Source organism: Gallus gallus, chromosome 2 (genome assembly GCF_016699485.2).
Source record: "Gallus gallus isolate bGalGal1 chromosome 2, bGalGal1.mat.broiler.GRCg7b, whole genome shotgun sequence".
In the NCBI taxonomy this organism is placed as follows: domain Eukaryota; kingdom Metazoa; phylum Chordata; class Aves; order Galliformes; family Phasianidae; genus Gallus; species Gallus gallus.
Genome location: NC_052533.1, coordinates 49,980,559 through 49,993,465, shown reverse-complemented (window position 1 = coordinate 49,993,465; position 12,907 = coordinate 49,980,559). Strand labels below are relative to the sequence as shown.

The 12,907-nt window shown below is 39.6% G+C and overlaps 1 protein-coding gene and 1 long non-coding RNA gene across 16 annotated transcripts in view; one reads left to right on the top strand and one right to left on the bottom strand.

Annotated features, from left to right (window-relative positions):
- Positions 1-11,242, bottom strand: part of SUGCT (succinyl-CoA:glutarate-CoA transferase) — a 429,352-nt gene extending 418,110 nt beyond the window's left edge. For 14 of the 15 annotated variants that reach the window (XM_040689369.2, XM_040689382.2, XM_046936920.1 and 11 more), the window contains exons 1-5: positions 10,960-11,242; positions 8,853-8,904; positions 8,693-8,766; positions 4,349-4,434; positions 3,370-3,420 (exon numbers count right to left, since the gene is read on the bottom strand). In XM_040689369.2, the coding sequence (XP_040545303.1) occupies positions 3,370-3,420; positions 4,349-4,434; positions 8,693-8,766; positions 8,853-8,904; positions 10,960-11,107 (411 nt within the window). In that variant the 5' untranslated portion in view covers positions 11,108-11,242. Of the gene's footprint in view, positions 1-3,369; positions 3,421-4,348; positions 4,435-8,692; positions 8,767-8,852; positions 8,905-10,354 lie in introns of all 15 variants that reach the window. The other variant, XM_040689441.2, reaches the window with a different exon arrangement.
- Positions 11,243-11,289: 47 nt separating this feature from the next.
- LOC121112012 overlaps positions 11,290-12,907 on the top strand; it is a 29,715-nt gene continuing 28,097 nt past the window's right edge. Inside the window, exon 1 of the long non-coding RNA XR_005855726.2 lies at positions 11,290-12,375. This is a non-coding gene — a long non-coding RNA (uncharacterized LOC121112012). The remainder of the gene's footprint in view (positions 12,376-12,907) is intronic.

Below are 12,907 nucleotides of genomic sequence, written 5' to 3'. Positions count from 1 at the left end.
TCATGTAAGAAATCAACTATAACTTTTGTACTGCTTTCACTGGGTCTTGTAACCCATCCAATGCAGAGCAACAGCGTGAACCAATTTAAGACCTACTGTCCATCTCATACTGAAGAACCATCACCTCCAAAACACTGTGGGGAAAGAGGCTGACTTGCATTACTGTAACAAGAAATAAATAAGTGCCATAACTCTGGATGTGGCAACACAGGTGGATGACTACAGTGCTAAGCGAAGATTTAGGCCAAGGTTAGTAGTGTATATATTCTCAGAGAATAAGATGAGCATAACATTCCAGATTTCTTACAAATATTGTGTCAGCTTCGCCTCTAGTGCTCTCATGACACCTGGGAACAGGCTTTAACATATAAGCCAGCAGTAAGCAGTATATCTCTTCTGGTGTTCACTGCACTAAGCACAGGTACCAAGGGTTCTGCCATTGGCATGAACTGTATTCAGACTCTATCCAAACCAACTGCATAGAATCACAGAATATCCTTAAAGCACACAGGGACTTTCAGTCTTAAAATTCTTAAAACAGGGTTTTAAATCTTCTGTCAGCTGAAATTTCACACTAAACTACATGTCCTGCAAGCCCTTGAGCATACTACTTGTACATTCGCCTACGCTAGCAAAGTAGTGTAGAACACAGAATACTGTATTCAGAATATGTTCCAGATATGACACTGATATATTCAACTTATATATGTAAGGACATCAGAAAAAAAGGCATAATGAACACCAAAGTAATCATTAATTTGAATATAAGCAACACGTAATGAAGATACTAACTTGACAAAGCAAACTATTCATCCCTTTAGAAGGAATTTTTTTTAGAACAAGTATTGCATATAGAGGAATGTGTGCATATATACACACAGTTAAGTGAGAGTATGCATGAGACATGATGACTCCCTCAACTACATTGAACAGGAGGGAAGGAAGAGTGCCATCTGCTCCCCATCCAATGGAATTTTCCCAAGTCCTTCATAAATAAACATAGAATTTAATTAGTGAAGACTAAATACTCAGGAAAAATATATCCCTAAGTTTCTTAAAACAAGTTGCTGAATATTGCTGAGTAATACTCTAAAGTGCAAGCCATATATGTCAGAGCACACTATCAGTGCACATACCATCACTGAAGAGAAAATAAGTTTCATTCAGTGAGACATTCAAATATTTGAAAAGCAGTTAACAGTGATTTAAAAGCAGTAGGAAGGAAAACAAGGCTACAAGCAATGCAGAATACAGGAACAGAATACAGACTAAAGAATAATTGTATGGTAACTACACCGTAAAATATTCACATAATTGTGAAAGAGTAGACCTTTGGACAAGTGTCTTGTCAGCATTGTGCCAAATCCAGGATTGCTGATTAACAGGTTCTTCTGCATACTTGATACTACTAATTCAATTATTCTAACCATGCTACTTTTCTTAATAAAGAAAAATGCTTAAACTTCATCACTTTTCTCTGTAGGACTTAAGCCCAGGATACACTTCATATTTATTTGTATCTGATGTCCCAAACTCAAAGTTCCTCTTGCAAACACAACAGTATTTTTCATTATAGCAAACACATCACTGCACAACATTCAGAATTCTATATACCTCTGTATGTTAACAAAAGACAACTGACAACAAAGTATTTTATTATAGATAATATTCTCATATATATATATATATTTTTTAACAAAGACCAAATGTAAGAAATTATGTTATAGTTCCATTTGAGATGCAATAATAAAATGTAAAGAATGAAGTGCACCAAGCACTTCCAAAAGCTACCATTAAGTCAAGTACAACAATGGCAGAATAGCTGCTACTTTGATAGAAAAATTGTGTGGGGCTTGAATTCAAGTAGTCCAGTCTGAAGTACAAAGGTTGTAATGTTGCACATTCTTAAGTACTCAGCAATTTAATGGCACAGATCATGAAAAGGTTAGTTGTACATTTAAAAACTAAACCAAGCAGCCACCCTCCTGTTCCCTTTCTCTTATCTTGATATTGGTACTTCTTAACCTCAAACAGTACCAGTCACACATAAGAAGCAAACACTACAGCCATCCTTCCTCCAGCTCATCCTCACCCAAAATCCCAGCTATTCTAAGCTCTGTCCAAGATGTCCAGCCCACATTCACGGAATCAACGGTCTTTTTGCTTCAAGTAGTTTTACTTTCTTTCATTTCTTTCCCAAAAGGTCAAATAAGGTGACCAGACTTTTTTTCCTGGTTATCTGGAATGGAATCTTTTTTTATAACTCTTATTTAGAATTTGACTATCCAAAAAATACATCTCTATTTTCCCAAATGGCTGTATCTGTTTCCAAAACCTTTAGAAGATAAACATAAAGCTTCATAACAGAAATGAATGGTTGTGCTTTGCAAAGAGCACAGGGAGAGGGTACTGGAGAATCCATAAACATTGGCTTATAAACTCCAAAGACTGTATAGAGCTGACAATAAAAAAAGTTTCAAAAATATAAGACAATTTAATCTCTTTCCATTTCATATAACGTTCCTGACAATAAATCCTAACGCACAAATTCTACTTATTGCAGGACATATACAGACTTAGTGTGAAAAGAAGAGTGACTGAAACTGACATTGAAGCAAACAGGAACAGAAGCCAGATCACAGTTTTAGATACATTGCTACTTTTATGGTCTTTAGCCCTGCAGTACTAGTTAGTAGGTCTTACACTTCTCAAAAAATAAAAAAGGGATGAGAAAGCACAAGTTTTAAAGAGTGAAATATGGTGCTTTTATTAGCTTAAAGATTACTAGAATAATCAAACTTTGTTATTAGAAAAATCATTACCTGAAATCACCCTTGCATTCTGAACTGAAATACTGAAAAAATCCTCATTCTAAACAAATATGGCATTTGACCTACAGGACAGCACTTCTGGTACAGCAACCAAAGCCATGAATATACTATAACACTCAAAAATACGCAAACACTGGAGCCCAGTTCTCCCACTGTAAACTCCTTGCTGACTTCAGTGGAAGAAGTTTCTAGCTGGATTGATGAAGTTGTACAGAAGGATCTAATACACCAACACCAATAGCTAAACACTGAACTGTTAGATCTTTACTTCATAATATTTCATCCGAAGTTTTTGATGTTTGAGTAAATTTTATTGTATCTAAAGTCATTATAAATTACTCTGAACAATGAACTTTTCTCAGTGCAAAACTTTAGAGATAATATATGCCATGTCCCACCCATAATTTAAACAGTGAATGGCATACAAACCTATTTTTAATTATCACACCTCTAATACTTGAAATGTAGAGTTTATTCTTTCTTACGCAGGACCAAAACAATATAAAATTGTTGCGATTTGCATTCCATTAAAACCTACCTCCCTGATCAACTTTGCTCCTCTTGAATTCTTCATATTGATAGCTATACTCTGGGGACAGAAAGAAAAGTCACTTAAGAGAAAGCCTTTCTAGTGATTACTGACCTCTTCTAAACATAATCACTAGTCAGTTTTTCATATTTAAAAATAATTTTTTGTTGGTAAAGCAAGTCTAACAGTTTCAAAGAACCAGACAAGCAACAGAGCAAGTCTGATGGATGTGCAACTTGGAGCTGCACTGCGACCTGTTCACTGTACGTTTGAACAGCACTTATTACTGCAAGTACACATGGGGACACAAGAAACATTTGTTTCAATGGCAACAAGCCACTAAACAGCTCAGGCACATTGTATAACTTCATCTTAAGCCCAAAGATTCACAAGCTCTCTCTGCTAACCTAACTACAGTATGATGCCTGCTTTCCCACAACTCTAGCTGCTAGGAAGGGCAGGTGAGCTCAGCTGACCTACACAAAATGAAGTGATCCTTAAAATACTAACAGTAACCATCACCGTTAAATTCAACAGGGTTAATTTTGTACCAGAAACTGAAGACTGGCAGGACCACTCTTGCATTTGGAATTTGCTTCAGCTGATCTCAGAACCATACCAGAGATTTGCAGTCTTTTTTGTTCAAAATATTTCATTTATCTCATGAAATGTATTCACCTTGACAATACAATTAAAGCCAATGTAACTATTGCTCCATTCGGTACGGTAAGAATCAAATGAGTTTAAGCCAAATTCTCATAAAATGTGTTTATGGAAAAAAAATAAAGAATTGAAAGTTTTCTCTGACTGTTAATCATATTCACTTAGGGTTTTGTTGTTTGTTCTCACTTAGTTTTTTGTCAACAATCAGGTACTGTACCAAGCTCTTTCTACAAAAAGCAAAAGTAAATATTTTGAAAGAGAAGTGCTATGTCTTTAACTGCTTTTACAACTGACAGACTAATCTTCAGTACAGCAGTTCACCTACCTTTTTATTTCTATTGACACTGAGAAAATAAACACTTTCTGTTCCAACAAAAGGTGGGCCCCAGGCTCTTGTATCATCACCAGTTCCTGTAAGAAATACCACCACATTTTTGCAGTTATTCAACATTACAGACAACAAACAAATAAACAAAATTAATTATCCTCAGTAATATTTAAGCCTCCTAAACTTCAACTAGCAGGCAGGGGAAAAACAACCACTTTACTATACATGTTTTAGGGCCTCTACTTCAGAAAACACCCAAGAGTGAATTTGGTTAAGCAAAACAAGTTTTGCTTTTGTTGCTGCTGTAATCGTTATAATATAGCTTCTTAAAATAGCTTGCTTTGCTCCTTCTGTGATTATTTGCACCTTAAAATATACACATAAACACACAGTCACACCTCAATGTACTTAATTCCTCTTTAACTTAAAGCACTGCTTTGAGGTACAACAGCATTCATTTAGGCAAACTTGAATTTAGCAGATGCTCATGCTCTTATTCAGGCAGCACACAGTCAAAAAACCATTCCTGAAACACTATGGAAACAAGGTCATGATATCACTGACCAGCACAACTCATTAAGCTGTGTGCTGCAGAACATCCACAAAAATAAGCACTTGCTACTGTCTTATGTTTAGAAATTCTCTTGCCTTACAGAAAAGCAAGATGGCATTAAAGCTGCTGCAGACATTAATGTAATTGAATCTCTTATGCCTAATTTCCAATTTTAAACCCTTCTTAAATGTCAAGAAGACTAACAATCCATTTAAAATGAAAGTACAACTAAAACTGGCAAGTTTGAAGCTGAATTTAAATTCAGATATAATTACGATCCTGAGTGCTAGCAAGTATACACAATATTTCACAGAATCACAGAACGGCTGGAATGGATCTCCAGGATCATCAAGCTCCAACCCCCCTGCAGCAGGCAGGGCCACCAACCTCCATATCTAACACTAGGCCAGGCTGCCCAGGGCCCTACCCAGTCTGGCCTATTTATCAATATCTAAAGTTTATGTACTTGCTAACTTCAAGGGAGCAGAAACTTTCGTTAGAGTGGCAGCACAGAAGGCTAACACTAGCAGAGATGCAGAACTAAGCTAAAGGACCTTTGGTCCAATGCAGTATCACCACTCTCACATCATTATGCTTCACACTAGAATAACGCCTGAAGGCTACAGCGGTTTAAGATCAACCGCAGCAGAAGCTATACAAATGTAAATAACATTCATCAATATTTATTTACATTGTTTATTATCTAAAAGAACTACTTGGTTCAAGCAGGAAGCTTGGGGAAGAAAAGAATTAGTATTTCTTCTTTATTCTCTCATTTCAAGTCATTTAAGCAAAATATTTCAGAATTCTTTCCACGTGGGATGCTAGTGTGATTGCTGTCCTCTACAGATAAATACTCCTATGATAACAGACATCATCTCACTGAAAAGGAGATTAACCACATTCCACAAATGTTTGACATTTTGGGTTCTCAGGCTTTCTTCCCCCTGCAATCACCAAACAAAATTCTCCAAGAGCTAGACTGTAAACCTCTAAAATCATCAGTTCATTCTTAACTACCAACATTGCTACATTGTTCCACTCCCACCACCTAGATACTTGAAATCATTCCTCTGCCCATCTCATCTGATGGTACAAAATGGATGCAGCTTTGAGTGAAGTTTCAATAAGCAACATCTGTCTAATTAATATGACCAAGGCATAATACACACTAAAAAGAGCTGTAAAAGCAGACAGAATATTTTCTTTCTCAAAAAGTGCAGTATTACCTCTACCACATTTCCATTACTCTGCTAAAGAAGCAAGAGATAACGGCACAAAAATCAAGCAAAGATCTTTATGTTCATGATACCAAGTCCTAAGGTGAAGATGACTGCCACGATTGGGGGGATTGAGGGCGGGGGTATATAAAGCATGGATACCTGGTTGCCCAATCTTTTGGCTTGCCTGAGCCACACTGACTGAGGAGGAACTGCCTTGGTCCATATATACGTAGGTTGTTCCGAAAGTAATGCCTCCTATTTATTTCTATGGAAGATACAACCTAACCAACAAGCACAGAAACAGTGTTTGATACAGCAAATTCCCAGCTACTAAACACTACAGTGGTATGTTGAAAAATAATCTCTGTATTTTCACCAGCATTGAACAGGAGCCTGCATGCCACAGTCATAAACATCTACATCAGTAAAGGCTGACCTATCATCACTGTTGCCACTGCTGAAATGCACCACCCACCTCCTCACTGTGCTCACATCCTCTGTTCGGTCCCCATTGATTCAGCAAGTGTTGATGAATGTCAATGAGCGTCAATGTCAATGAATTCCTCCTCTGTGTGGAGGAATTCAGTGACACACTTTTGCTTCACATGCACTCCCATGTCAGACACCATTTGGTCAGACTGCCCCTCTGCTGCCATCGGTCACATGGCAAGAAAATGTAACAGAATATTGCCAGGAAGCTTCAGCCACACTGTCATATCACCAACATCCACCTTTGACATCGTGGGCCAACATAATAAAATAGTAGGCATTATTTCTGGAGCAGCCTCCAAAAAAATTATTATATAGTTAATGCATATAAGCAACAAAATATTTTAATTTTTAATATTTTTTATTAAAATATAAAAAAGAAGAGCAACAAAGCCATAAAACCACTGGGATATTTGACCTTGTTTTTGCAGATCTAATATATCACCCTGGTTTGAAGGCAGTGGCTGCCATTCTCAGTGAGCTCTTAGAGTGTCATCGGAGATTTTTGATGAAATTTTACTTTTTCTGCACTTCACGCTTGAAAACAGTTGTTCACAAATGTACATACTGTCAAAAGACAATGACGTAAGTAAGATAACTGTGAAGTGAAGGATATTTCTCTTTGGTGAGACAAGGCTTATACAAGTCTGCTAAAGACAGCCAATCAGATTTTTGAGATGAATGTCTGATTGCAACTCTACACATTTCACTCAAAAATGTGCAAATAATATATTTATGTTAGCTGAAAATGGAGTTGTAAATATAACAATAAATTCATAATTTTCTGGCAGTCTTGAAACCTATTCTCAAATTCCTTTATCAGAATGGAAAGCACAGCTGCATATTTTTTGCTATTCACAGGACTGTGTTCAGCCAGTGCATCCAAATTTGTGAAATTGCTTGCTATAACTTGAGCTAGAACTGCACTGTCCTGGTTTCACCCCAGATAGGACTAATAGCACACTTATGTTTGCTCACTACTGAGTTACAGTTGCACACGATGGTGCAGGGCACAGGCTGGGCTGCACCATGAGCAGTGCCGGGCCACAGGTTGGATATGCCTGATACCTAGGATGAAATGTCATTAAGTATCAGTAGTTACATTGATTCTGGTAGCATCTTAATAGCTACTAACATGACACAAGGTTATACTGACTTAGCCTCCCGTCCTCACAATTCTTAAAGTTGTTTTGGTTTTGGGGTGTTTTTTTTGTTTGTTTGTTTGTTTGTTTGTTTTTAAGTATAAACTGCTATATCGTTCCTCTTTCTCTTGTTAGGAAGGACAAAGCAGAAATTTTAATTGAAAGCTCCTAACATAATGAAATCACCAACATACAAAAAAAACCATGGTACCTTAAGGAAAAAATCCCTGGAAACTTATAGTTCTGTATGTTTGTCAAATTTTTCAGGCCATGCTACACTTACAACTGTTTTTACCCTCTCACTACAAGACAAGAAACTCCAAACATCTAAGCATTCCCATGACAATTTAAAACCCGAGCAAAGTCCAAACCATTCAAAAGAAATCAATTTAATTTTAGTGATGGAATAGGGCATGTTAGTAATGATGATCCAGTACTGTTTTGTACATTAGTATCTGGAAAAACAAATGACCTGCCCTTACAGCTTCAATCCTGTCTTTCCTAAATGTATATTTGCTCCTGAACAAAACACACATACTGGAGCACAGCGTTAAACTTCAAGCAAACAGATCATAGACATACAAGCAAACTTAGTGATAACTACCACGCCAGAAATAGAGCAATTATGTCAACAGATTCCAGAAATTTGATAGCAATGTCTTCACGAAAAAAATACAAGCTGCTACAAAATTTAGTATCCCTTAGCCCCAAAAACATACAATCACCAAATAAACTTACTATTGGTCACCTTTGAAAATATTTAGACAATCGTAGGTTCCCCATACATAGTAAACATCCCACAGCATTATCAGAAAGTAAACTGCTGTTGAGAATGTGAGGAAAATCATAAAAGAAGACAATTCCAAATACAGAAACAATACACACACAATCATTTGCTAAATTAGCCCACATACGAAACAAAGGAGAACCTTACCTGGTCTTTCCACTTTGATGACTTCAGCCCCTAGATCACCTAAATTCATTGTGGCAAAGGGCCCTGCAAGCACTCTGTAAAGTTCAGAAAGATTTTCTTAGTTTTTTCCCTACAGTATTTGCATCTAGACAGTGTTCCAAATCATAGACAATACACAAACCTTGTTAAATCAAGAATTTTCACACCATCCAGTGGCTTTACATTACTAGCACCTGACAAGAAACAGAAAATAGTTAGTCTTGATTTTTTTTTGCAAGACGTTTCCGATTGATTTTAATTCTCATCACCCTCCCTCCCTGAATACAGGATAATAAAGCTTTCTGCAGAGGTATGTTATTAGGATTATATTACATCAATAAGGCCCCTCAAACTCCAAAAATCTTACGGTTAACATTGCAGAACCTATTCCAAACACTTCAGAATTCTACAGCGAAAATACTTGAAGGTATTTTACACATGCCTAGCACTAACACACATACAGCTTTCAAAGACTAACCTGATGAAAGATCCAACAAAAGCCAGCAAACATCAGAACAACAAACTAAAATTAACAGATAACAGACCAAATTGAGTACAGAATCCACAGCAGGAAAGTGGTCTGACGTGTAGTAGACCCATGCACTTGCGCCATACAAAAAAGACTCTACATTTCAAAAACATGTTATGGAACTGAAGGCCGAGTGTGTGAACCAAGGCTACACTTGTTCTGCCTTTCAATTTTCAATAGCAGCTATGCATGCAAGATAACTGCTAGCAAATCACCACCCCTTTCTCCTTTCCCTCTCCACACCCTCCAGCCTGACCAGCCCTGAGAAACAGCCATCATTCCAGAGTGATCTGAGCTTCACAGTGTTTGGTTTTTTGATGCAATATGCAGACCAGGCAGGATGTTGAAAATGGGCTGAGTAACCATCTATATCGCACATTTCAAACCCTACAGGAAAATTCAAACTGCCACCTCTCTTCAACACTGTACAACTCAGTGAGAGCTCCAGGTCCTGGAAAATATTTGTGACAGTGCCAGGTAAGCATCACAGATCCTACATGCAACTCCATGTTTATCCAGTTGGCTATACTTATGCGAACACATCAACAAATGCTTATTATCTATTAAGGAACAGTGTGCATTTGCTTCACTGTGACCTTACTGTCAGTTTAGGAGAAATAGTTAACAAAGATTTAACCAGATTCCTCTATTGTTTCAATTTTCTCTCCTATTTCTCCCTTTTAATTATTCCAGTAACCATGACTGAAATCAAACCCATTCTCCCAACCCTACCTTTATTCTGCTTGTACACAAACTACTCCCACCACATCTGAATTGACCCCAAGCAGGACAGCGACACTCCATTGTTAAGATGTCTTTGTTGGAGAATAAACAGATTCATTCACACTCAGTACAGTTCAGACTCCTTAGTTCAACCCACCAGGCTGTCCCCAGAGTAAAAGCAGGGGTAGCTACAGGCAAGCCTATTGTAAGGGTATGACTAAGCAGCCAGAAAGATCACTCTGCAGAGGAGCAGATCAAGTAATCTTCATGTCAGATTCCCAAATTTTCCTTTATAAGTGACACAAGGGAGAACTGAGAAAAGATTAGCTTAGCACACTGAAATACTTCTATAAGAATGCAAATCCGTCTGAAATTAATTGTAATCTAATTACTTCCAACTCCAGAGGAACATCACTCCTCAGATGCCAGGTCCCAGCTTTGGCTGCACAGCCAATTTTAACCTCTTACATTGCAGCATGTTACAACCAAGTCCACCCTAACCACAGCTCGCTGTCACACCAGGGGTGCAGTTGATGTGGGATGGCAGCTCCATGCTCCCTCTGACTGTAATGCAACGGATGCAGTTATCAGTGTCTTTTTGTTGTTATTTAATAACAGAGAAGCGTGAAAGCCAATGGGAACCGACTCTGATGCAGTTTTTCTTTTTTCTTTTACAAAAGAAAGGAACTGTTTGAAGTTACGATTTTGAAGTCTTAGAGGAAGAAAAAGAATTTTTTTTTTTAAATAATAATGATTTTTTAAAAAGACTGTTAACGCCCAGATGTGCCCAGTAGCGCTCTCAGATGTGGACCGGGGCAGTCCCGCACCGCGGCGCCCGGTACCAGCGCGGCAGGGCCGCCGAGCAGAGTCCAGCTCCGGCCGCACTCGGCAAAACGGTCGCACCCGCCACCGGCACAGTTGCGCAGGGCCCGGCAGGCCGGCCCCGGTCGGAAGACGCGACGAGGGAGAGAGACTAGGCTGGGCACGGCGCGGCTACCTGCCGGAGGAGCACCACCACCCCGCGCCCCTTCGCAAGCTGAAGACGAGGCGGCGCTCAGAGCGCGGGGGCTGCCGCCGGCAGCACGACACAGGCTCCTCCACAGCCCGCGGCCACAGCTCCTCCACACCAGCTCAGTGCCCAGCATCCTCGTGAGTGGCGAGAGATAGTACGGCTCGAAGCGGTACTCGAACGTCAGCCACTAAGCGCCACAGCGAATGTCGCGGAATGGAGCGCGCTCCGCTGCGCTGCACTGCGCTTGCGCGCCTCCCAACAGCCTCCCGAGCTCGGGGAGGGAGGCGTTAAATTGTTCCTGACTTGGGGCGGTGCGCAGGCGTGGGGAGTAGGGGGAGTTGCTGACTTGTCGTGCTTTTGAGCGGCGCGAGGTTGTTGCGACCGTTGTGAATGTTTGGGTCTTGTGAGGCGGGTGCGCGTCACCTTCAGAGAACGAGTAGCTCTACTTTCTTGGGTATCTTCCTGAAGGAGTTGGGGGGGGCTGTGTAAGCCTAGCGTGCTACGGCCCTGTTGAATGCTTTGGTCTTAGCAGGGTGCCCATAGGTGGCCTGAGGCCGTGTTCCTTCCTTTGGCGTTAGGCAGTGCAGGCAGGCTGCAGTTCAGGCAGGCTCCTTGCTAGGGGTCCCGGACCTAGTAAAAGGGGGCCACAAAAGGGCAACAAACCTCAGTTTTGTCTTCCATGCTATGTGGGACACAGGTGGTTGGCCTATATAGATAGGGGAATATATTGCAATGTGAATTCCAGTTGTGTCTTAATTGGAACATAAAGCTCAGGATTTATACAGAATGACTTTTTATTTTCTACTGTGACACCTAGCTCCTAGGCACTTGTTTCTGGTTTAGTGTACAAGTGGGTGCATATGGTGCTGCCAAGATTAAATAAAACTAAAATATCCCCACAAGAATTTACCATACTTACAAGTTAGGCAGTTGTACTTTATGCCATTAAATTCTCTCACTAGCAGGAGGAAGATCCTTTAGCTCAGTTTTCCTATGCTGAATGTCAGTTGCATCGTAAGCTGAGCCTTCAGCTGTCTGTGTCTATGGATGGGTTAACTGGAAGGGTTAACTTTGCTGAACCTGTAAGTGATTCTGCCCCGAGCTGACTACTTTCAGAATGTTTTTCGCCTGGGACAAAGAGGAAGGCTTGTTACATGAAAACCACGTGCCTTCTTGCTCTGTAGCAGCATTTAAAAAACAAAACAAAACAAAAAGCCTGCACAGAGATTCAGCATTTATTTATGGAAAAAGAACTGTGAGGGTAACATCTGTACCTCAGTGGTAGATAAGGCTTCTGACTGCTTGAAAGAGAGCCCTGCAAATACTACAGTCTTGGAAGTGTTTCCTCACAAAGATCCTGCACTCTGAGGAAGAACACAGGGAAAATCAGCTGTGCAACAGGTTTGTTAAGTGGACTTGCTATGTGTAATGAAATGTAGGACATGGATGGTTGCAATCCTAGAAGCAGTTTGGATTTGTCAACAAAAAAATTCATTATCCTGTTGTGAGTCAATTATCTGTGTAACAATACCTATTTCTAATTAGTTTGGTGTGAAATTAATTAATTAAAAGGCACCATCCATTTCTGGAATAAGACTGGCCAGAATGAGAAATTGATCTTATGTTGATAAATTTGCCTTGTGTAGATACGGCATTCCTTGTGTGTACCACACACAAAAGGTAGAAAACTGGTCTTTTAGAGAAGATAAAACAGCAGTGGATTAGCAAAGATCAGTGAGTATAATCTCCGCATTTCCATTTCGGATTTGCGAGCATAATGCCCCACGTTTTCACAGGGAAGTTGTGAAATGGAATGCAGAGCTGAGTTTCCTGGGAACAGAACATGAGTTATCTCCATTGCCAAAGCAAGAAAATGAGTAGTTGTTAAAAGAGAAGCAGGACTAGTGCAGAAACACCGCTGGTATTTTTGGCT